This window comes from Doryrhamphus excisus, linkage group LG9 (assembly GCF_037039965.1).
Source record: "Doryrhamphus excisus strain RoL-2023G ecotype Guam linkage group LG9, RoL_Dexc_Guam_v1.1, whole genome shotgun sequence".
Taxonomy (NCBI): Eukaryota; Metazoa; Chordata; class Actinopteri; order Syngnathiformes; family Syngnathidae; genus Doryrhamphus; species Doryrhamphus excisus.
This window is the reverse complement of record NC_136365.1, coordinates 6,640,893-6,666,534: the sequence shown is the minus strand read 5'-3', so window position 1 is coordinate 6,666,534 and position 25,642 is coordinate 6,640,893. Positions and strand designations below refer to the sequence as shown.

Sequence of the window (25,642 nt, the reverse complement as noted above, 5' to 3'; positions counted from 1 at the left end):
TTGCGGTTCCACTATATTGTGTTCTTTGTAGTTTTACCACATAACAATATTTTAATCAACTTTGTCAGGATTATACCAAGATTTACAGTTCTAAATTTCATCGAAAAGGATTCCAAAAGCTTCTAAATCCACCTCAGTGGAAATGCCATGTCTGTCTGTATGGTGTCTCTTTGCAAAGCTGTCGTAGAATGTCTCTATATCTCACTTTAAAGTTGACATTATGAAGGAACGTGCATTAATCCATTCATTAAATAACCCTGAAAAAGTTGTAATAAGGTCCAAAAAGATTAGTTGAGATCAACGTGTTTAACTGAAACTGAGATTTAAATTGCAAAAATGTCAGTTATGTTGATTTATGCTAATGAAGCACAATCACCTCCCCTTAGGTTGATCCAAGGGTTCTATCTAGGACTGTATTATCTTCTGGCATATTCACTCACATATTGAGATATTTGTAAGATGAACAAATGCAAGTGTCCAAAAGGAGTAAAATATCTATTAATAGACTTACAAAGACCCATTAACCGCTTATATGCCTGGATTTCCCCAACTGTAATGCTGGAAAATGCATGTGTGCCTCTGCATGCATTATAACACAATATATAAAAAATGAGTAGTTTGAATAAAAAAAGAACCTACCTGCTACTTTTCCGTGGCAGTGGAAGATCCTTCTGGCAACAAACAAAACATAAAGACATATACAAATTAGATCATTTATTTTTAAAAACATATGAGCATCATCACAGTAACACACTGATAATGTGTTATACTGTAGACAAGATGTTATTAGCAGCAGCCGAGGCATGATTGCAACTGTAAGTGCTCTAATGAGTGAGGAAATTACATTGCATTCATTTATTTCAACAGAGCAGCACCTCATTGAAAAATTGAAGTAGATTCAACTAATTATACAGATATAATTACCATTTCTGATATTTAACTTTTGGAAGGATGGAAGTTGTTGTTAGTTGTTAAGGTGAAAGAGGTCGCTTTGCGTTCATCTTCTCATGGAAGCATTGAGACCAGCATTTTGAAAACAAGCTTTTTAAAGCGGTGTTTGCAAATTCTATTGACACAATGCATTTTTTTCTAGACTAGGAAATAAAATGCTGTATGAAGGGCAATAGTGAATACACATGTTAATTATGTACATTGTGCCACCTAGTGGAAGAGCATTTCATTGCTCTGCCTCTCAGTATACTGTACATATAGTACATCGCTGGCATTGACAGATGGACACATCAATTGTAGAACATAAATAATAAATTTGGACCAATTAAGTGAAATTAATCATCCCCACAGGTCACATGATAATCTCTCACAGCAAAGCAATGTGCTGCAGGACAATGTTTGGGAACAACATTTTAGCTTTAGCTTTAGCGACGCCAAATTGTCCATAGGTATGAATGTGAGTGTGAATGGTTGTTTGTCTATATGTGCCCTGTGATTGGCCGGTGACCAGCCCAGGGTGTACCCCGCCTCTCGGCCAAAGACAGCTGGGATAGGCCCCAGCATGCCCGCAACCCTCCTGAGGATAAGCGGTATAGAAAGTGAATGAATGAATACTATGATTCTTATAACCAATATAATCTAAATGTAAAGTTTTTGCTCCTTTTTACAAAATAATACAAAATACCTCAAAATATTGAAGTGGCCCCACACATCTTTTGATTTTCAATATGCAGCCCTAGATGGAAAAAGTCCCCTGCCCTTAAAGATCGTGTGCTCCAGTCTTCAGGTAAAAAACGCTAGTTGATATAGAAGTCCATTATGTAAATGTAATATTGTTTTTTTTGGCGAGAGCTTGACGAGGGTCGAGGGGGTATGCTGGAGCCTATCCCAGCTGTCTTATCATATATCATGTAGACAAACAACCATTCACACTCACATTCATACCTATGGACAATTTGGAGTCACCAATTAACCTAGCATGTTTTTGGAGTCCCCGGAGAAAACCCATGCATGCACAGGTAAGAACATGCAAACTCCACACAGAGATGGCCGAGTGTGGAAATGAACTCGTGTCTCCTAGCTGTGAGGCCTGCGTGCTAACCACTTGCGCACCGTGCAGCCCACTCTGCAAAATGTGCCACAAAAAAATATTGCCACTTTAAAAAGGATCTCGATGTGATCATCCGTCAGGCACCCGCTAAAGCCCCTGGTCCCAACTCGCTTTACTTGCGAGTGTGGGCAAAATTTGTAGATGAGTACCACCTCAGTACGGATTTGGGAACATGCAGACACTATGTAGCAGTTTTAGCCCAGGAGGAATTTCGTTGTGTACGGGTGTGACAAGTGACGAGCTTGAAACGTTGTGCACACTAATATCACACTGATATTTGATCTGATATTTAAGGGACTTGGCTGCATCTGCGTTTTAGAAGGGAGCGGATGCAGCTGGAGGGACCCAGCAGAGGTGGATAAACCTGCTTTTAATTCTGTTTTTCAGCTAATAATGTGAGAAGAGTAGAAATAAATGCATTGTGAAATACAAAATGCAAGTTGTGGATATCAGTATTTTTGGTCATGTTCTGGTAAAATAAGCATATTGGCTTTGTTTGGGCTTGAAATCGGCTATGAAAATATTGGTATGGGCCGATTTCACTAATGTATTAATTGGGATCCCTACATACTACGGTATATGTCACTTTAAAAATTCCCAGCATAAAATCTACATGACTTTGAGACAAAGGCTGTTTTCCTTTCTAAACATAACACCAAATCATATTACGGTAAAGTCATCTGAGCTGATAATTGTAATGTTGGATGAGAATCAGGCCTGTGCAGTTTTGCCATTATGAGATTAATCCGATGACAACCAATCTGTCGTCAATACTCAAGGGCTCCAAAGAGACAGGAAACACCAGCTTTAGTGGAGCAAAAGTCAATTTTAAAACAGTTGCTGTTCTTTTTACGAGGACGGGACACAGCAGTTACAGCGGCCTAAAGTGATTAGGCGTCAGTGGGACGCATCTTCTCCATTGCACTTGTTGAACCATCCATTCCCTATTAAAGTATATTAAAGTCAGTGTTGGGAAGCTTGACTTACACATCTGTTGTTGCTTTATCCAATAAGTCTCCACACTGTTACAACATCAAGGTCAGATGTTGAAAATAAACACGAATGTATTAGAACAAATTAGGTCCCAATAGTAAATGGTCTTCTATCTCATCATATGAGCTGTCTTGCATTCATATATCCTCTCTTCCCTCTCTGTCTTTGCAATAACAACACAAGTGTTACAAAGGCCCCGAACAAAGACAAGCTGATGAGACACGACTCGACAGCTGCAGCTCTCACATCAAAACAATTCTCACCAAGCATTCGCAAAAACCAAACTCAACCTATTTTAGTTTTGGCACCACGAGACACCGACGTCAACTTCTTTGCCTTGATTTTCAAAAATAACTGTTTGATCTGGGTTGGTTTTTAAATAAATAATGCAATCACAAACAAAGATTGCATGCTAAAGTGATGATTGTCTTCAAACCTTTTGGAATTGAAGTACAGCAGGTCCCTGCCACTATCACGTTTTTATTTTCAAAAACATACAAATGAATAAATCATGCTATTTTGTGGTTGAACACAACCTATTATAAGGAAAATAAATATGCATATCTAAGCATTTTCAAGCATAAAAATGCCTAAATTAACAAAAATTATAAAGACAGACAATGAAGATATGTAGTATTCTACACTGGTTACTAGATGTCAGTAAGTTTACTGTAATGTTCGGTGAGACACACACCAGACTTGATAGCCAGAACAACAGGCTTTTATTGCAGGTTTGAAATTTTTACAACAGGCACAATAATGCCGAATAAAACACACTAACAAAAACAAAGGCAACTCATGTAGCCGTAAACTCAACTCTGAACCCCCGACATCACTTCCTATACGTCACGGGTATATGAATGTAAAAGTACCTAGGCCTCTAGGGGTATTATTCCATGTGTAGAGGGCTCTAATAATGTTAAATAATATTAAGCATTGTATTAAGAATGTTATAAACAGGTTTTCAATGATCTAACTATAATATTTATTAATAAGGATGGTCAGGTCTGGAACATCTCTCTAGCTAGGAAGTTTTCCAGATGCTCTTATTTGAAATTCTATATGCAAGTTAGCTCAATAACATGATTGTTACACATTGTATACTCTGTATCATAAGACACTCACTCTCCAACACATAAACAGGATATGCGTAAATGTTTTTTAATGAGATTTTCAAAAACATGTACTCCTAAGTAGAGGGACGACACTCATTTAAAACATGCATACTTTTAATACCCGACCTTTGAAAATAATCAGAATTGAAAATAGTTAGGATCTGAATCGAAACCTACCACTTCAAAACATACTTCTAGCAAAATATTAATGACCAACAGAGAGTCTGTGCATGTGTGCTTTTGCTTGAATATAATTTTAAAGTGAGAATGACATCACCCATCATGGGGTGCTTTTACTGGGATGGCTAATGAGTTACATCATCAAGAGGAAGTATGCTCGGCCAGAGTGTCTCAGAGAGCATGTGCTTGCGTGTGTGTATGAGTGTGTGTTTAAATATGGGGTGGTGAAAGTAGTTAATGGCTGAAACCCCAACACCTGCTCCCTCTTGATGTCTGCCAAATGGCAGCTATGTATTGTTGCCATGTTACTTGCTCGCATCCCGTTTCACACTATATTGGCTTTTCTTGTAAAATGGACCTTGAAAAACAACAGTAGTGGAAGAGTTGTAAGTCGTTGCGAATGAGAAGGAACACATAGGGTGAATATAACTATATACTGTATAGTGTAGGTACCTGGTGAAGAATACCATTATAGCAAAATCATGACATTACATCACTACTACTATAAGGCCAGGTGCTGCTGTTTCAGGTGGATGATAAGGTGTCTTCTAGGGATCGACCGATAAGTTTTTTTTGGGCCAAATGTGGCCCGCAGGACACTAGTTTGAGGCCCCCGCCTTGATATGAAAGTTTAATGTTTGATATGGATGCTGTATGGTATCATGTACCCAGAAAAAATTATTACGTTTGATTAATGTTCATGTTAAAGGTTAAATAACTGTTAATAGTTATCCTCCCTATCCGTGTGGAAGTGGTAAGTTTTTGGCTATTTAAGTTTAAAGGAAATAACTTGAAGGCTACCGTTTAGGTCGCTAGCTCTCCAGTTTGCGAGTTAGCATGTGTCTCAAGACCCTGGAGTTGCGCAATATGTTGTAAATAAAAAGAGTATAAATGTGACTATAGTCGTGTTTTGTCATGTCTACAGGGCTCTAATAATGCTTTGTTCATTTTAATCTGAAAAAAATAATTTGTCTACCCACCAACTATATGTGGTTTCTTAAGTTTTTATTATTTGCCGTTTTATTATTATTATATTTATTTATTACTGATTGATTTTCTTTATTCTTGATTTGTTTATTTATTTTTCATCTTATTTTGTGTAGAAAAATAAAAAGTAAGATATTTGAGAACAGTGGAATGTTTTATCAGAGCTTTTCTTGTAGAAAATTGGAACCAAAGCGAAGTTTTTTCATTTTTCTGTTTTTAATAAATGCGTTTTTTTTTAATTTATTTATTTATTTTGGAAAACCTGATGTGGCCCAGCCTTGCCCAAACCCTAGCTCCAGTGGCCCCCAGGTAAATTGAGTTTGAGGCCCCTGGTCTACATAGACGGGTTGTCAACATAAGAGGGACGGACATCGGGTTCCACTGTATTGGACTAGAGGTCACTACTTGAGGATACACTCTCCTCCAAAGTGTATATTAGCAAAACAAAAGTTTGGTAAACCTAGTCAGAAATAATGTAGCTTCCGGAGCTCCAGTAAAAAAAAAAAAAAAAAAGACAAACTGTAAACAGCCTCACAGATGCGTGCATGCGAACACATCCCTGGCCAAATGAATGCATTATGTAGAGCATCCGTGCAACAACTACAAATAATTAATTTGCTCTTCAGTCACCTTGCCATGTTGCAAAGGAACCCTTCGAAAACAGATTGAAATATTTAACAACTTTTTCTGCTTAACACATGACTGACGTGATTTTTACGTTTATATTAACCCAAGGAGTAAACATTAACTGGAATGGGAAAACAGGTTGTTGTGCTAAAGGCCGGGGCAGAATCATAGCTTCTGTTCCGTTTCTGCTACCAAAAGTTGTCAGCAGGTTGCTATCGGTAAATATCACTGTATTCTTCACTGGACTAGTTCCCGACCTTGGAGATTGACTTCACAAAGCCTTCAGAGAATGTTCTGCCTGTATATTTACTATTACATCCCTGTTGGATTAGGCTTTACTAGACATTACTCCCACTAGTTGCCGTACGGTTGACAAGTGGTTAGCATGTTTGCTGCACATTCAGGAGATCTGGGTTTGGAACATCTGTGTTGGAGTTTGCATGTTCTCCCCATGCTCTGCCTCCCAATTATCCATAGGTGTGAAAATGAGTGTACATGATTGTATGTCTGTATGTGTCCTGTAATTGGCTGGCAACCACTACCCTGCCTCTCGGCCAAAATCAGCTGGCCCAGCTTGCCCATGACGACTTACCCGTCATCTAATGAAGACAAGTGAATGGATGACATAATTGTTTTGGAAGCTCAAGGCAGTTAGACAATATGTTCTGTGAGAGAACTTACAAATGTTCCGTACCAAAAAATCTGATTAGGAATACATGTACTATTACATATATGTCTATAAGCCACACAAAGGTAATCTGTGCAGGAGACACATTTTATTCAAAGGGAGGTTGAGGGCAGCAAATAAATGGGCCCCTTCAGCAAAGTGGAGAGACTGTGGAGTATAATACTAGTGTACAGAGCGAACGCACTGTAAGATGGAATCTGTTTATTCTTGTCATTTCTAGACTTTACGTCTCTAAAGGATTGGAACCCTGGCTGACTCAGTACAAGAAAGAACTGGATTCACGACAAAAGAGGAAAAAAATACATTTTTGGTGGAAAATTGATAGACATTTCACCTTGAAAGGCATGTTACAGTAATAATAAAATGGAGAACAAATTCACGTCATGTGAATAGGTTGTATGCTAACGTATGTTATTACGAGAAGTGGAATTGCGTCTACCTGCAAGTCATTATGGATTATATGACAAAATATCGGGAGAATGTTATCTGTGATGAGTCATGTCACATTTTATGTTGGATTTTTGTCAAAACTCACTTTTGGTAACTTGACGGCGATGGGTCAGTGATATCATCACTTCTCGCATTGACTGTATACACGGCAGTGACAAATTAGGGTATTCAGGTTTCACTCGGAAAGCACATGCACAAGAGTGCCCTCTCGCGGTTGTCAGGGTGAAAACCAAACCAAGTCCCAGGACCAGCCAAACCATGAAGTGTGACTTAATGTCCGGAAAATACAGTACAGAGCTTGTATTGTGTAGTAGAAAATATTCATTCATTTTCTAACGCTTATCCTCACAAGGGTCGCGGCGGTGCTGGAGCCTATCCCAGCTGTCTTCGGGCGAGAGGCAGGGTAGACCCTGGACTGGTCGCCAGCCAATCACAGAGCACATATAGACAAACAACCATTCACACTCACATTCATACCTATGGACAATTTGGAGTCACCAATTAACCTAGCATGTTTTTGGAATGTGGGAGGAAACCGGAGTACCCAAAAAAAACACACATCAAAGGTGGAAGGTGGAATTGAACTTGGGTCTCCTAGCTGTAGACCTATGTGGGAACCACTCGACCACTGTGCAGCTAGTAGCAAATATTATACAACTGTTTTCAAATACCAAAAATGCAATACATGGAACAAAACAGTGAGGGACAAACTCCTCTACACTTAGAACGTTGGAAATGGAAACGCTGCCCAGAAGAAAATATTGCACATATAATTCTACAAATGTGTGTGTGTGTGTTTGTGCCTGTGTGATGTCCTCTATACCCCTGACAGCAATGACACTCAAAACACACAATGATTTGTGTCTGTACGCGTGTGTCAGAGTACAAGTACTACAACTGATGGCACAATAACCTTCACTTTGTAAGTTGAGATGAAAATATCTCATCTCAGAGCCAAAGAGCATTAATATATTCTCACAAGTAAAAGCTACAACAAAGGCTTAAACCAGACAAAAAAGGCACACAGCCTTTATTCAGTAGGAGGTTGTAAAATCATAATAATCACCATGATTTCATTTTCATAGTCAACTATGTTGCCTTTGGTGATAGTGCTGTTAGCAATGCACTGCTTATCCAAAAATATTTTGGGGGTTTGTCAAAAAATCTGAAAACATTTGTAGCATTTTTACCATGCATGTAATTGAAAACACAAATAGACTTAAAGGAGCCCACCTGATGTAACCCAAAATTCAGCCTTCTGAATGATGTTAAATGTCTATGCCTCCCTTTCCGGCTTTAACCACAGCCCACACTGAACAGGGATGCTTATGTTGTAATAGCCACTTAAAATGGGGTCTATGTAGCCCACGGCTGCTGTCATCTTCTCCCCCCTTCATTTAGGCCTCCGGCATTTTTAGGCCTGCTCTTCTGCTGGTGGTCAGTATTCCTCCCTGAGGGCCCAGAGCTCTTAGGCCACCATTAGTCCTCCTAATGGGCCTGACAACTGTGCCACATCCTCAACATTTAGACCTCCTCTGACTCAATATGGATATCGACCACTTCAGGGGGAAATTGAGAGCGAGAACAGGGTTAGGAGTCCATTTGATATGCACATATGGGCATCAACACACTAAAAGTGCAGTGAGTGTAGCTTGGCCTCATAAGTCCGATTGGATTGAAATATTTGAAATTTCTCACACACTCACTCTACAAGTCACACACTGTAATTTTAGGGTGTTTAGCTTGATCACCACAAAAAAAATTGGTCCACACTGTTAGGGGAAACACGAGAAGGGCTGGGTGAAAAACATAGCTGCCATCAAATAAAACGTCTTTGCAGAGCCAAGGGGGAAACTTAGCAACGAATTACCCATAAGTCACTGACCATTTGTCTAATGTACTGCAAAGCATTTTGACCACAACGCATAGAGAGCACAACAAATGTAATATAGAGATGTGAGAAAATGACAACTCCATGGTCCATTGTCCTCAATTTTTCAAAAGACTGAAGAAAGAAAAGAGTCGTACGGCCAGTCCAGAGTTTATGGATGGATGGATGGAACTATTTTTTTTTTCCACACAGCGCCATACTAATAATGTTGAGCAGTATGGGTGTGCACAAGCACATTCAAAGTTGATCATTTTCTGCCAATGACTCTGGTTGCATGGTTATATGACGGCTCAAATGTGCCTGTCTAACATCTCCCTATATAACTGACAAAGCAAGTAAATCCAATAGAAACATCAATTAAGGGACCCGCATTAACTTCACCACCAACTCGATTTAAGTACATCATTTTGTTTAATGTCCTTCAATCCAGCCTACATTGTGGCCCATTTACTGCAAACTGGGCAACATTTGCACAGGAAATCATCCAATTGTGCCATTCTATATTTTATAAATGATGAGCAGTCGTGTGCAGCAGATGGCATAAGGCGAAGCTGAGTGCTTTCATTGTAAATTAATACGAGTTAAGGCAGCTAAGTGGTAAATCAGTAGCTCTGCATCATGGACACGTACACCTTCACAAGATTCATGCCTGCCAGAGAACAAACCCTTGTCACCAACATACTAGATGTGTGGGCTAATCTGCTGTCAGTACTCAAGGCTCAACTAAGCTTATTATATGTACATGTGAAACTCATAGCAGAGCTTAGTCACCCACTATGCTTGATAGCATTTTATTAAGTCATAATAACCACACCGTATAGCTTACCTTTTAGCAATAGCAAATTATGGTAAATGTAAAAAGACATTTTACTGCAAAGTAGTGTATTATGCACTAATATGATGTGTGTTTCTTTCACAAAGTACATTATATTATACAATATTATATACAATACACTCATATGTGACTTTACTTATCTGTATACACCAGTCATTATTTGCACTAAGACCCATTTATCATTGCACAAAAATTAATATATCTGCAATATGTCTGCAATACATATCTGCACCTGTGCAATATTGTGTGTACATTTTGAATATCTTGTATATATCTTGTTAAATTGTCTTTTTTTACTTTACTTTTTGTATATATTTTTTTTAACTTGACTACTCCACTGAAAGGAGAAGCTCTCCAATCTCGTTGTACATCTTGTATAATGACAATAAAGGCCATTCCATTCCATTCCCAGTTTACCAACTCATTTAGATGGCGTTTTAGTTATTGTTATTTCAACAATGATAGTATGTCACTTGTCTAAGCAAATTAATATTGCAACGAACAGGCATTATGTTTGAGGTAAAGATTTGGAGAACCAAAAATAGGGAACTAATACCACAGAGGGCAAGTGAGAACAATGGTTTTACGAACTATCCAACTCACTAGTATATGATGTGCACTAGTTGTCCAATGTAATATAAATAGTATAATATCACATCCAACAATGTAACAAAGGAGTGGGACAGGAGGACAGAAATGTTAGCAACACTAGCATGTTGTCCACACTCACTTTCAAAGCAACACCAGGCTTATTTAACCTACTCGTTGGAGAAAAAAAAATGATTAGCATTCCAGCCCCCACGTGTGGATGAAACTGGCAGTATAGTTTGTTGATTGCAAGCTTTATTTTAAGATGTGTAGTGAAGCCTAATTTTTAGTTTATTTTTTTTTTAATACAAAGCTGTTCTCCATGAAGTGTGGGTTCATCTAACTACAGGCTGGTCAGAGAGGATATGTCCATGATGGCTTTTCCTTCATGAAAACCCATATATTCCTTCATCTTTAATAATGCACCTCGTACTTCAGTACGAGGTGCATTATTACAAAATAACAAAACTGCATTATGGAAAGCAGGAAGTGAACAAATGTTACCGATTGTAAAAGTACCAGATGGAGGGGTAGGATTTAATAAGCTTTGCTTCTTCCTACTCCTTTTGGACATGTGGAACTGTGAACTGATTATGTGATGCACTCAATTGGAATCTGATGCATGTTCAAAAGAAATAAAACCATTATCAATGTAATGCATCTCATCTCAAAGGTGATGGAGATGATTTAGTCATAATTTGGTGCTTATAAACAGGCTATTTGGCATATTCCATCCATATACAAAGTCCATCCATATACAGTCCAGCTGTGAAGCTGGAGCCTATCCCAGCTGACTTTAGGCGAGAGGTACACCATGAACAAGTCATTCATCTGTATAACATGGGAACTTCAACTTCTGTTTATCAGTTAGAAAATGTTAAATGTTTGACTTTGGAGCTGTTTTCTGCATTATCTACCCCAGGGGTCGGCAACCTTTACTATGAAAAGAGCCATTTTACCCAATGCCCACTGAAGAAAAATAGCCTGGAGCCGCAAAACATATATTATGTTTAAAACAACATTGGAGGGAATTTGGGGGTATCAAAGTAGTTCAGATAAGAAAAGACGAGTAGGAGTACTCTTGCTAGTTTTGGAGATAAACTTACATAAATGTATGTGTAAACTACTGTAAATGTAAAAACAAGTTCCCATGCCGCTGTTTTTAAATTATCTCGAATTTATTTTTTAGATTTGTAGGTAAGTATTACTTGTTTTTCTTCATGTACTGAACTGGATAGCAGTCAGAACTCACTCAGGATGCATTCATGGTCTCAGACAAAGTTGGATTTTTTAAAACTCATTACAAAAGACGTGCATTTTCCCCACTCGGGTGTTAAAAATATTCAAGCATCGCAAAGGGAGCCACAATAAAGAGGCTGAAGAGCCACATGCGGCTCTGGAGCCGCAGGTTGCTGACCCCTGATCTACCCCATTATGAACAGGCATTATGTATAAAATGGGTGTTTGATGTACATAATGCTGTTATTTTTGTGTATTTTTGAATTTAAAAAAGGAATAAAAGGTTCCTACCTGAAGCCTACGTCTTCTAATGATGCCAGAGTCATCCATGGTGATACCTCCTGGAGAGTTTCTCTGCCCCTTGCAGTTTAGCTTTTTTTTTTTAAGTGACGTCAGAGTAAGCCACACTGTCACGTGACTTCCGCCAAGCACGCGCCGCTTGTCAATAGAGCTAAAAATTGAAGCGTTTCATTGCTGAATTGACATCATTCGGCAGCAATGGTGTGGATATGACGATGAAAAAGCTCCCATTGAGTGACATGGATTCAAAAGTAAACACCAATCGAACGTAAACACCGTGGAAGTGTCCCTCCAGCGCCGGACCCCATGCTGGGAAGGTGCTACGGGTGCGCGTGCTAGCTCAAGTCCCGAGAATGAAAACACCGGAAACGACCTAATTGTTGTCAGCTTTCGAGAAAACGAACCTATCCCTCCATAGGCCAGTCCACGGCTGAGATGGTGTACATGTCACGGGAGTTGCAGCAAAGCCACCGTGCTAGAGTTCCGCGCATGCATGATCACACCCGATCAATGGAACATCCTTCCGATGCACATAAAGGCGACACCATTGTGGGCGTGCTGCTTTCCGTCCTAGCGCCGCTCAGCATGGATGCACATGAAAGCACCGTCGCGCGCCGAACATGTGTCCTCTCACGTGCATTTCATTGTGTCCCTCTCTGACTGACGGCTTCTTCTCCCCATCTTCAGCATCTCCAACACAACCACCCACTTCCTACTAGACGGTGACGTTTAACCCCTCAGACGCCAGACGCTCTCCACTGAGTGTGCGCGGATACATGGGGAGGAAAGGAGGAGGGGGGGTGACAGCTGGGACCCCGAGAAGTGGCTGTGGCTGCAAAGAACGTGATTGCATTGATCGCCATGATGCAACATTGTAGCCTTTTGTCTGCATGAGGCATTGATAAAGTGTCGGGTGACCAGACGTCCTGTTTTCCGAGTACATGTCCTGCTTTGAGATACAGCCATCCTGGATGTTTACCAAAGTGATACAAATGTCGTGGTAGAGTAAAAACATTCACAATACTATTACTACTGCTGTAGGAAACCTCTTTGTGTAGTTTTTATTAAGTCTACTAGTAGCTGCATTTCAAACATGAGTAGTCAGCATCCTCCAGCAGCAAAATGTTGGTTGTGATACTCAGCTGTTGGTGTGCAACTCATATTGTAGTATAGAAGTAGTAATACTAAGTAGACTTGATTATCTCAGTAGTATCGAGCAGTTCGCTCTGTATTACAACATTGGATCTGTTGCTGTTGTGTTGGCCGATATACATGGGTACCGGTTTATAAATGCCATGTGATCATTAATAAGCTCTATCCAATTTAACATGTAACACTATAGCCATAATTAGTGCAATTACTGTATTCCCAATTTTGCTCTAAAAAATACAATTCCAGCTTCATCTGACAATCGTTGCCAACCAGCTAAAAAAGAATGACAAAACAAATTTTAGCGGATGACAATAAATTACCGTAACAACATCAATATGAAAACATGCAACCACACATCTATCACATGAAATATGCATTTCAACGTTAATTTGCAAGGCAAAAATAACATTTGGTGTCATGACCACTTTAACAACAACCCACAGAAACCTTTGTGGTTCTGTTTTAAAAAGCGAAAAAGTGACACAGCGCGATGGACTTTGTCCTATCATGTTCTTTCACTTTAGTAAGCAGTTCCGGACACACCATGCAGTTTCAACATTAAGGGTTCGATTGGATCATTCCTTAACTTGTCAATACAAGGACATGTGGACAGTGCAGATGATCTTTTGTAACACTGCATCATGTTTCAGTGATGGAGGTCAGCAATTATAATTGACTCATGGCAGATGTGGTAATTCCAAACAATTGATCCAAAATGGCATGTTTTATTGATGCTGTTAGGGTAATTTATTGTCATCCGCTAAAATTAGTTTTGTCATACTTTCTTAGCTGGTTGGCCACTATTGTCAGATGAAGCTGGAACTGTATTATTAGAGCAAAATTGGGAATACTGTAATTGGACTAATTATGGCTATGGTATTAAATGTTAAATTGGATAGAGCTTATTAATGACCACATGGCATTTATAAACAGGTACCCCTGTATATCGGCCAAAACAACAGCAACAGATCCAATGTTATAATACAGAGCGAACTGCTCGGCCAGCAGTGATACTACTGAGATAATAAAGTCTACTTAGTATTACTACTTCTATACTACAATATGAGTTGCACACCAACAGCTGAGTATCACAACCAACATTTTGCTGCTGGAGGATGCTGACTACTCATGTTTGAACTGCAGCTACTAGTAGAGTTAATGAAAACTGATTATCTTTCCTCAACAAATAAGTTCAACCATGGAAAATGTGCCAAGGTGTCAAGTAGATCTACAATTTTTTCTCTCCAAGATTAATTCTACAAAGGATAGCGAAACAGGGACTGGTGTCGATCACTGCAAGTCAAACAACATACTGTAACAAGCTAACATAACTCTCTGTATAATACTCTATAAATACCAGAGAGCATTTGCATTTGATGCTAATCATTACTGTCTACATGTTAATGAAAACACCCCAATGTGCGTATGACGTGTACACACATGACTATATGAGAAAGAAAAAGGTGTTATCTTTGCATCAGTGTCAGCAGGTGAAATATCCCATTTGAAGTCATGACCCAGTTAGCAGCTTGTCGCCTTCCTCTATTATGTAGGGGGGGGGTTGTTATTAACATTAAATAATTGATAAAAGCGCATGAATTTTACATTTTTTGGTGTGTTCATTAGTTTTATGATTTGGATATAGGGAAGGTGGTGTCACCGTGACACTAGCTATGGGCAAAAAGCAGACACAGACAAAAGCTTTCAGAAATGATGTCAGCCTGTTTCAAAAGGATGCCCCAAGGGGGGTCACGTGGGGTCAGCACTCACAACCAAAAGCCTGGCAGGAATGGGATTTGCAATATGTCTGCAGCTTTCCCCGACATGCTAAGCCTGTCTCACAAACCACCACATCATCTCTTCATGAACTGCATGTCAATGAAAATGATTAAAAGAACAAATTTCTGTGATTCATTAAAATGCCTACGTTAACTTTCATGTTAATTAAATGTGAACAAGAATTTGTCATGTAACCACTGAATCAAGTCATTGTCCCAGCTTATTTTAAAAGCTTCTGTTGCATCTGAACCGGGTTGTATTGTGTCTTGGAGAAAATTATGTTAATTCAAAAGCTTCCCACTTTAATAGGAAAATAGCATGGAAAAAATATTATTCATTCTCATTGCCCTTGAAGCTGAATGCCGGGTCAGCTCATTCAGATCCAACTCATCTATCAGGACTGTGCAATCTAACAATCTTCCCAGAAAATATGCAGAGTGGTTTTCTAATTCCCTACACAGGGGAGGTTCTTGTAAATCATTTCTTTGAATACACATAAAATTAGCAAATTTTGGTTAGCATTTTTGCTAATTGTCCATTTCTTCCAATTGGAAATAATATTTAGTTCCAAGGTCAAACTGTCACCATCTTAAAACCTTTATGAACTGGCGTTTTTAAACTTTTTAATTAACGATTGAACATTCTTAACGGCCATACAAGTGTAAAAAGTTAACAAGTATATAATGTTGACTCACGCTGTAATGTACTTGTACTTCAACTGCCATAGAAAAGAAGTTAAGGACTCAAAATAAAAATCATAAATAAATTTTATAATCACTGCGATGGAGGCATAGCGTTTTAAGGATGTGGAGAGGGAATGTTGCCAAACGTGAGTAAACTTCTTAACTGCCACACCGGTGCCAAATTTAAATAAACAGCTGGATAGTAAAATAGTAAAACAACCACTGGCGGATGATATTGCAATGCTCTAGTGCTTTTATTGTGTATGTTGTACTTCCTGTCAGGTGTAGGGTGCAGTTGCTTCACCCGAGTGGAACTGTGTGCAGCTGGTGGCAATCACAGACAAGTTGGGTTCATAATCCCAGCATCATCATAAGGCACTGGTTCATTACCTTGGTTTTCTTTGCCCATGCCATCACCTAAACATTCTTGTTTCTGTTGCTGCTTTCTATGGCAGTGTTAGAAATGGAATATTTTCCATTCTGTTCTGACTCACCAAGACATTTCACTTGGAACAAAAGGCACTCTCTTCTTTTTAACCTTCCTCTTATGAAAGAGATGGCGCTGACGCGTTTTAGGTTTTGATTAAGACCCATTAACAAAACACACAAGAGGTGTGTCGCTTATCTTCACTAGGATTGCGGGGGTATGCTGCAGCCTATCCCAGCTGACTTTTGGGCGAGAGATGTGGTACACATTTGACCAGTTGCCAGTCAATGACAAGGCACATAAAGAAAAACAACCTTAGCATTCATACCTATAAAGAATTTAGAGTGGAATCAGAAAATGCCAAAGAAAAACCTGTAAGGTTACTTCTTTAAATCACTAAAGTACCCACTCCCCTTATATCTCCCTTTTTCTTATCCTCATATCCTCCAAGTGCCTGAAAAACCTTGCATTTCCCCTTTCAATCTTCTGTGCAAGTAGGTCACAGACTCCAGCAGTGCTAAAAGCCTGATGTCTGCAGAGGAGCTCCTTTAAATAAATCACTGTGTAATAAGCAGATATACATATTGAGATAAGAGACGGGCTGGAGGTGAAGTCAGGTGAATTCAACAGTCCGGCATGCTCAAGTAAAAAATTTCAAAGGGATAAGTGGTGCCAACACTGAATGGGCATGCACATCCATGACAGTTTGGTTTTAAGCATTGCATTTTGTGTTTACTGTTGTTTTCCTAAATGACATTGACTAAAATAATATTTCCAGTCCACAACTTCAGAGTTCTTCCACTTTACCGCAATTATTACTATTTTCCATGTATAACAAGAGCCAGTGCTGGGTGATACAATAAAGTCATGTAATAGTAATGGAACACAACAACAAAAAAAAACGTGTTACTTTTCAATTTAGTGGGAATGTACTGGGATCTGTTTTTAATGTCTAACTTTTTATATCTGACTGCTGTGCCCCGCCCCGCTTTTACTCATGTTTTAACTATGTATTAACCAATGAATGTTGTATTTTGGTGTGTCTTCTATTCTGTTTACTTGCTTTATTCAACTTCATTCTTCTGTAAAGTGTCTTTGAGTATTTTGAAAAGCGCTATACAAATAAAATGTATTATTATTATTATACCCCCGTGAAGTGAAAATGGATATACTAAAATAGGTGTAGCAATAATTTCATTGTGGTTTGGCAGTGTTAGAATCCTCTTTTGACCGGCTTGCCTTGTAGTCCACGAGTCCTTTTGATCCAATGGGGACACAGTGTGGACAGAAGCCGCAATGCACATGATGTAAAAACACAACATGCAGAATAATGACCAAAGAAATGTGTACAACATGGAAGCAGGTATGAGAGTAGGCGATATAAGGTGAGTTTTTGAATGTTTCAAAAAAATAATTCTCAGACTAGAGTGAGTCACCAATACACGCAAGTCTCATGTAAGCTTTCTGTGTCATTTGTGGAGAGGAACCGGCACAATCCCATTAATGTAATTCAAGGGAAGCTCTAAAAAGAAACTGGGACTGTGTGTAACAAGATGAGGGATTAAAGGCCTGCTGACCTCCACTATCATGTCAGCCTCGGCGGTGCGTCAATTAGAACGGAAATGGTTAGTTATTGATAGAGCCACTGGTACTTGGCATTTTACAGAAAGAAGCAGATCGAATGCTTGATGTTTTGCAGAACTAACCGCACTAATTTGTAAATGTTGCTACTGCTCTGGAATTCTCTAATACAAAGCTATGAAGTCAATGCCCTCTTCCTTTTGACCGTAGTGTTTTTATTTGATGGAAGGGTGGGAAAATGTGGAGATTTCACAATTCAAATACTGAAGAAAATATTAAATAATTACTTATGGCAAACATTGAATTAATCCCATCCAATGACGATGGTAATTTTTTTTTGTAAATTTCCAAATGTTGGCCCTCAAAGCCCTGTTATTTTTAGTTTTCCAAAGATCTTATCTCCTCTTTGGGCTGTGTTGACAAACCAAGTTATTCATTCCCCAATATGGATCACTACTGCTGTGTCAAAGCTGACATTTTGTTTGCTAATGTTGTTGCTAATCTGCTAACTTCACCTCATGTGCCCCTTATGCCTTTGTTGTACTTTAGCTTATGGATTTGATGAAAAAATGTTTATTTCGGATAAGACTGACATGATCAATCAAGTAAATAAAGAACCAGTGGAGCATCTGTTACCTCAACTATAAAACAATTAAAAAATATAAAGTATAAATTCTAAAGCCTATTTACTCAGTATGTCAACACAGACAAATGACCCTGATGGCGGACATGTGACCTCCAGGAGTTGGCTGTACTGTGTGTTCATTTGTTATACCCTCTGTTAATTTGTTTCCAGACGGCTACTGGCTACAAGCCTCTGTCTAAAGAACACGACTCACCCACTGCAGACAATGACAGGATGATCTAATGGAATTAAGGCGGCTTTGAGCTGAAATAGATCGCCACCTTAGTCCTTCCCTGGCCATGCTATGCTAGCTATTTTTAAATCCCATTGACGCAGAAGAACCGGCCTCTTAGAGGGACTAGACACGAGCCATGGATGTTATAAATGGACGTAGACCGAGCGATCAGAGGAGGAATCAAGACAGGACACAACACATCAAACACAAGGTGTGTCTTCCTGCCTCAGGACAAGCATCAAACCAACATAAGGCCAGCCGGTGAAGTTGGTTACAAGGGAAACAACCAGCCATGGAACACGAGGCTCAAACAGTGGCCGCCACAGCAGCCTTCGACCGGGACTCATTCCCCAGGAAAGCCTTGAGGGCGGCCCCAAGAGGAGCATCGTCTCATTTCGTGGGGAGCTCCATTATCATCCTGTCGTCGTTTGCGGTGTCTACTTTGGCTATGAACTGCGGGAAAAAGATCCAGGAGTCTCGGCACAAAGCTAGTGACATCTAGCTGCAGCAAAACAGGTGGATTCTGTTTAGTTGACTGTAGTGCAACATGTGCAATGTGTCATCATACATTTGGTGTCTTCTGTGGTTAGTGTGGACTCATGAAGAGGCAAAGGATTCGCTTGAGAGCAAAGAACAGCAACTGGATGGGATTTTGGCTAAATTTGGCAACCATCTCAAGGACCAACGCCTTAAGACATTGCAAAAAAGGAACAGTATCTTGTCATGTCACGATGCCTCCTCTTTTGTTTACCTCACACCTGTACCCACTAGTCTCCATGGTAAGATGTCAAATATAGCAATTGTAGCTATTTAAAACAAGACAGGGGTCAAACCTCAAAATGTCTACTGTATTAAATGTGTTTAACACATAAGAGCCAAAAGCCAACATTTTAAGCTGATATTTTTGTCTCTTATAAAATGATGCTGTTTCTGTATTTGATTTTTTTCTGAATCTAATCCAAATGTTTACTGAAGCAATCAAGTCGGCTGCCTGCTTCTACCATTAATTGTTTGATATCATCAAGTAAATGGTTTTTCACTCGTATAGTGCTTTTCCCCCTCCAAGGCCAACAAGGCACTTCAAAACTTAGCACATTTATCTCCTGATAACCAGCATCAGGAGCAACTGTGGGTTCAGTACCTTCGACAGGACCACGGGAGGACGGCGTATCAAACACGCAACCTTCAGGTTGGGAAACGACCACTCTACCACCAGGGCCATGTCACCCCCATCGAGTAATCATCTTCAAGAATTTCTAAATGTATTGTGCAACTCATTTTTACAATCAGTGAGTGAGGTTTTATGTCAATATCAAGTGTTTTTAGTCAGCCATGTAAAACTATTCTAAAAAAGTAAAATTGCTTTTCCGTGCTGCCACTAGAGAGCAGTATCTGTATTAAAAACAATACATCTACCAGTAGTCAAATGTTTTTTCTCTTTCAGAAAAGGGATGTTTAAACAAACATTAAAAATACACACACAAACCGGACACAAATAAAGATATTTCAACAGTTGTGTTTTGAGTGGTGATGAAAGCAATAAGAAGACCTTCAATTGCCTCAGAGAGTGTTGATGCTCTTCAGCCTCCGCTCCGTGAAGAAACGGTGTGTCTGTGTTTGGTTGTTGCTGCCACCTGGTGCACTGAAGTATGACAACATGGACCTCTTGGCTTGCCGCTGCGCTGCCTTCTCTCCATCCTCGTCATCGTCCCTGAGGAGGGATTGAATACGGGTTGTGGTAAGCACTCATCTCCTGGGGTCAAATGTTTCAATTAGAAATCTAATTTTGGCTTTCACACATGAGCAGATACAAATGTCTGAATCAAAACCAGAGCTAATTTTGAAGCCTCTTTTCCTTTTTTGTCTGTCATGGGAAAAAGCAGAAAACTTGTTATGCTTTGAATTTATCAACTCTGCCAAACACGTCCTTCCCACTTTAAGGACCATATACCACCAAGGGCTAGGACACAGTGAAGAGTGTTTTAATTCTGGTTAATAAATCATCCTTAAATCTCTGCATACTCCTCTGACCTAAAGTAAAACATGTTGTGAAGCACTTACCAGTGGACGGTCACCCCCTTGGAGTCAATTAAGGCTTGGGCCGTGCTCCAGCTAAAGCGCACAAACTGGGGGTAGCCAAACAGTGGATCCAAGTACTTCAACAACCACGCTTTGGTCTTTGGGTCTGCGAGTTAAAACATGTGGTATCAGAAGGCTATCTCAAACACTACACAGGAAGCGTGCCATTTTGTTACGCCAATTGTTACCATTTGGGTATCCTGAGCCATAATCAGCATCCACCTCTCCCAGGTCCTCAAGGAAAGTCCAGTTCTTCACAGCATGGTCCCTGGCCACCTGATCAGCCAAACACAAGCATGACATGACACAAATCAAGATATGGACACATGAAAATGTTAAACTCTCTCTCTAAAAATGTACTGAAAAGGCTCAAGTACATCTATGTGACTTTTGTTACTTCTCAAAAACGCAATCATCATAATGTATCTTTTTTTTTGTCCCGTCCAGCCATTGGGGCAGATAGTATTGTTGATTTTAATGCCCTTACATGCTAAACAGATTTGCTCTGTGTCAGGAAAGGTGTTGGCTACAACTTCCCTGTACCATGAATTTTATTTGCCGTTATTTGATGTTTTTGTTATGCGCATTTGGAGCGACTGGACCGGAGCAAGAAGAAACACAGAAAAGAAGAAGAGAAACTGGGGTGGAGGACAGTAGAGAGAGAGACAAAAACAGCAGCAACAACAATTCCCATAACAACAACAGTGACAAACAGGACAGTTTAAATCAGTTAAATGTCAATGATGGCTAAGGGTCACAATGGAGATGATATCAGTGAAATGAAACAGTCCAACTTACCAGGGGCTTATCATAATGTATCTTGAGTTGACAAGAGACTGCAAAGTTATAACAAGCATAAAAGCAGCTCCAGGACAAAGTACGATGCTGTGGGTCTGACCTTAGCACAGATACTGGCTGCACTGACAATTGGGAAGAGGGAGTCGGCTTTTGGCCTCACTGTCACATTGATGCCTGGGAACAGCTTGGAGAGCTTCTCCTCGTACTTCTCAGCAGGGCCAACTGTATCCACAAACACCTGTACAGAGACTGGCGTTAATTCCAATTGTTTTATTGCGTGGATGCTCTGACAATTTTCCTTCCCGGATTAAAACTGCAATTCGATCAGCCTATCCATATATACAGTGGATCCACTCACATTCCCGATGCAGCATGCAAGGTCCTGCATATTGTGTTTGTTCGGTTTTTTTTGGCGGGAGGTTACATCATTTTTTCTGCTTGTGCAACCTCACCCTTGCTAGCCACCTCCACATTCACCATTCACCAGCCCAGAACATAACATCCACAAAAAGCAGGGACCTGAGGGTTTCACTTTTGATGTTTTTGTATAAAACAACATAAAATTGAGTGTCCGGGGTTATGATAGCACAGGTGTATAAACCAGAAGTATTATAATGATAACAAGAGAGCAAGATTGTTAAATGAACGTGATAGGCACTTAGTCAAAAACAAGCTGGCTAGCTGCCACTAGAGAGGCAGTGAGTGCCAGGCAAAATGTGTAAACAAAGTCTAATGACACCAAAACATGAGCACAGGCTAAGCCTGTGACAAGCTGTCCTCAAATGACTCCGCATTTTGCAACTTATTTTTCATTCTCACGAACACAAGATGGGTCACGTACTTTTATCTGTACCACTTGTGCAAGTGCTAACGATTCTGGTGCATGCTCATCAGAATATAGTGTTTATGATACTTTAAATTGTTTTCAAAAAATTATAGTCAATATGTGCACATATAATTAGTTGTATATGTATCTAAATAGCGTATATACGTACATCCACTCATACAACATATTACGTAACATTGTTAAACCCTGGCCCTACTTGTAAATATAAACACTTACATACCTCTGTGAGCTGTACGCCACTGTCCAGTGCAAACTGAACTAAACCAATGGCTGCATCATGTGATAGGGTATTCAGGTTGCATTTTGTCCTTACAAAAGAGACATGTTGTTAGAACACACACAAGGACATGTGTACTGGATTGCACTTTTCAAAAATACCTCTGTAACATACTGGTGGAGATCGTGTTAGGAGACAGAATGTGCAAGGCCCAACCGATAAAACTTTTGCCCTCATCCAGTTTCTGGAATAGAGTCTCTCTTTCTGCCTCTGATAGCGTTTTGGAATCTGTTCAAAAACATATGTTAAAATGAAAGACAGCATATGCTGTGCAAATACATACATACTCTATGGTTTTATGTACTATATTGCTGTACAGGGAGTAAACTCTGCATTGTAGATGCACCGCACCCATCCCAGTTTAGAAGTTTGGAATAGTCACACTATTATAAAAAGAAGTTAACCAACGTTAAATAGAAATGCTGCTGTTCAGCAAGTGGCATTTTAGATGTCAAAACCAAAGACAGCTAGAATAGGCTCCAGCACCCCCGTGACCCTTGTGAGGGTAAGCGGTAGAAAATGAATGAATGAAAACAGAGGCTAGTGTGGATGTTGTCATATGTAATTATATGGGATGCCGGCCCGTACACAAGTACACAAACTCAAATATAGAAATCCACAGTATAATAAAAACAGAATGGAATATGAGTTGAGATGTTAGTCTCTTAGCATTACCTGCTACTTTCAAGTCCTTCAGCTCCTCTTTTTTGGAAACCGGACAGAAGCAGATTCCATACACCATTGGCCCTGAACCACAAACATGACAAACACTAGTACACTGAATTTAAGCAATTTTACGAAAAGTAAAAGTATCACACAAATGGGTGAAAAAAATACCAATACATGCACCCCTACTGTGTTGTCAGTGCTATTAATCCTCTGTCAAATACACTACATGGTGTGATGCAGTTTATCACACACCTCAATGAAAGATGGGGCAAATGCACAGCAATGTCCAAACACCCAAAACACAGAAACGATCCATAACCAAAAACGATCCATAACCAAAAACGATCCATAACCAAAAACAGCACACACCAGCAGCATGCATCTTTCATTTTGGATCATTTCTGTGCTTGCACTTGCCTTGGAATCAACTTTCGGGGACTGACAAGCACATGTATGTGATATTTGAGCAAGAATGCTTGAAAAAGATTACCACCATCACCGGCACCAAAGATACTTAAAAACTAATTGGCCTTAAGTCATTGACCATTTGTTGAATAATTAAAAAAGGATATCTGTGAATGTGTCCAGAGAGATGCAATTTTAAGAATTATTTTTAAGAAAATATTGTGGCACATATTTTCCAGAATCAGCCTGAATATTTGAGGGTGCGTTGGAAAAAAAGTTAAATCGGTTTTCTGTGAAAATATGAACTGTAAATTTAGCAGCCCAAGTGATGAAGATGCAAGAAGAGGACAAAGTTTTATACACAGGAAAATTGTATGTGTTATGTGTAATGTTACACGTTGTTATTGTAAGTAGGTTTGATTTAGTCATTAAAAAAAACATCAAACCAGCAGCAATATTATTAGATTGGGCTCCAGTCAACTTTAAAGCAGAAAAGTTGGGAGAATCCTTGCACTGACACACACCATCGGGTGGCCTAATTTGTTCACATGCCAAGTTATAGTTAAAAGGCGTGGACATATTTCATGCTAGAAGTTAACAAATAACATACCCAGCACAGGTCCTCTGCCAGCCTCGTCGATGCCCAGGCAGCAGTCTTCAGTTTTACAGATATCAGGAATGATGGAAGCCAGCCGGCAACTGACGGAATTATCCGTGTCAAAGGCACTGATATCCATGACTGCTGATCAAGAAGACATTTAGCGTACATGAAACAACGCCATATTGATAATTCCTTGTACATAGGACAAACAGATTAGCTAAACAGATTAGCTAATGCTTTTGGACGGCTAATGTTGCTAGTCGATGAAGCACATTAGTTTTACTCTGACTGCGACATTAAGAGTTCGATTGTTATTTCAACGGCTAATATAACGCGAGATGAAACGTCATTAAAGTCAACCCAGTCTTACCTTGCAGGTCAGAAACACTACTTTTCAGACTTAAAGTTGCATTATTTGTGTTTATATATGACAGGAAACTCCCAAGCAGATTTCGCGCCTCACGATGACGTCACGCACCTCGACACCAGATGTGTATTATACTGCCCTCCGAAGGCCTGGAGTTGTACCTGCAGGCTGCAACTATCAAAGATGTTGAAGGTATGTTTTGTTGTGGGTGCATTTGTTTCGTTTTTACTCAAATATATTTCGAAAACCATGACTCATATGTAAAACTAATTTATCCACGTCATATTTTTGTTTATTACATTCAATCAAGTCTTCTTTCCTCTTTGTCCTCACACTTTTGTTTTAACTATTGTAATCAACTTTTTATCTCATGTGTAATAATTTTCATACGTTCTCCAAAAGTTCCCTCAAAATGTGCCTAATAAAATCCACCTTATTTAGATTAAAATGACTGGATGCAACTGGTTCCAAATTAAATTTTTTGAAACCAAATAATATGAGAACACCGCCACCAGAAAGTACAAGTTAGCAATGGTGGTTTAAAAGAACAGATTGTACACATTTTTTAAGTAGTTTTCAAAATTACAAATTACTAACTTGTATCCACTTATATGTCTGCAGAATGGGCACATACACGAAAGCAGTCAAGCATTCAAGCAGTCAACAATTTGGAGTTATTTTGTGGTTATAAGTTATATCTTCAGTGATAGTGTTAACATTATTAGTTAATTCTGCCAGATTGATATAATTAGCTGACAACAAACATTCTGTAGCTATAGTGGACATGCGTGTTACATTGGCGTAGTTTACTTCCCCATCACAAGGGATATAATGCTTGCATATGTTCAAATGTTAGCGCCCTCTAGGAAGCTAGAGAAACCCCCCTGCATACAGTCCTATTAACTGCTTGTAGGCATTGGGTAAAATGCATCTAAAGTGCCCCCCCAGTGAAGGTCCATTTAAGTTAATTTTGTCAGACATGCATTTATTCAGGTGGAGAGGAGAGGGCAGCGTGAGAGGAAAGCCATTACTGGACTGAAATTGGCCTGCTTTCTGGACTCTTAACACTCTCCCTTTCTCTTGCTTTCTAGCCTTCTCACTCGCTGAAAGACTCTCTTTGTCTTTTTTTGCAGTAAAACACAGTCCCCAGCCGATTAAATCG

At 39.5% G+C, this 25,642-nt stretch overlaps 2 protein-coding genes and 1 long non-coding RNA gene across 5 annotated transcripts in view; 1 reads left to right on the top strand and 2 right to left on the bottom strand.

The window, feature by feature from the left end:
- The window catches only part of LOC131140282 (microtubule-associated serine/threonine-protein kinase 1), a 61,664-nt gene extending 48,974 nt beyond the window's left edge, over positions 1–12,690 (bottom strand). Inside the window, exons 1-2 of one of the 2 annotated variants that reach the window (XM_058090587.2) lie at positions 11,947–12,690; positions 640–671 (exon numbers count right to left, since the gene is read on the bottom strand). In XM_058090587.2, coding sequence (XP_057946570.2) covers positions 640–671; positions 11,947–11,985 — 71 coding nt within the window. In that variant the 5' untranslated portion in view covers positions 11,986–12,690. The remainder of the gene's footprint in view (positions 1–639; positions 672–11,946) is intronic. The other variant, XM_078793324.1, reaches the window with a different exon arrangement.
- Positions 12,691–18,368: 5,678 nt separating this feature from the next.
- On the top strand, positions 18,369–19,953 carry LOC131140610 (uncharacterized). Its single transcript, XR_009132430.2, has 2 exons — positions 18,369–18,953; positions 19,028–19,953. It is a non-coding gene; the product is annotated as an uncharacterized LOC131140610 (long non-coding RNA).
- rnaseh2a (ribonuclease H2, subunit A) lies at positions 19,715–24,615 on the bottom strand. 2 transcript variants are annotated; one of them, XM_058091182.2, is made up of 9 exons: positions 24,484–24,615; positions 24,123–24,251; positions 23,114–23,185; positions 22,540–22,666; positions 22,382–22,469; positions 21,415–21,552; positions 20,705–20,792; positions 20,499–20,622; positions 19,715–20,148 (listed from the first exon to the last, which is right to left on the bottom strand). In XM_058091182.2, exons 2-9 carry the CDS (start codon positions 24,247–24,249, stop codon positions 19,998–20,000), a joined length of 915 nt encoding a protein of 304 aa, XP_057947165.2. In that variant the 5' UTR covers positions 24,250–24,251; positions 24,484–24,615; the 3' UTR covers positions 19,715–19,997. The 2 variants fall into 2 exon arrangements, with proteins under 2 accessions (XP_057947165.2, XP_057947173.2); XM_058091190.2 differs by having other exon boundaries at positions 24,123–24,254; positions 24,484–24,589.
- Between the last annotated feature and the right edge of the window lie 1,027 nt (positions 24,616–25,642).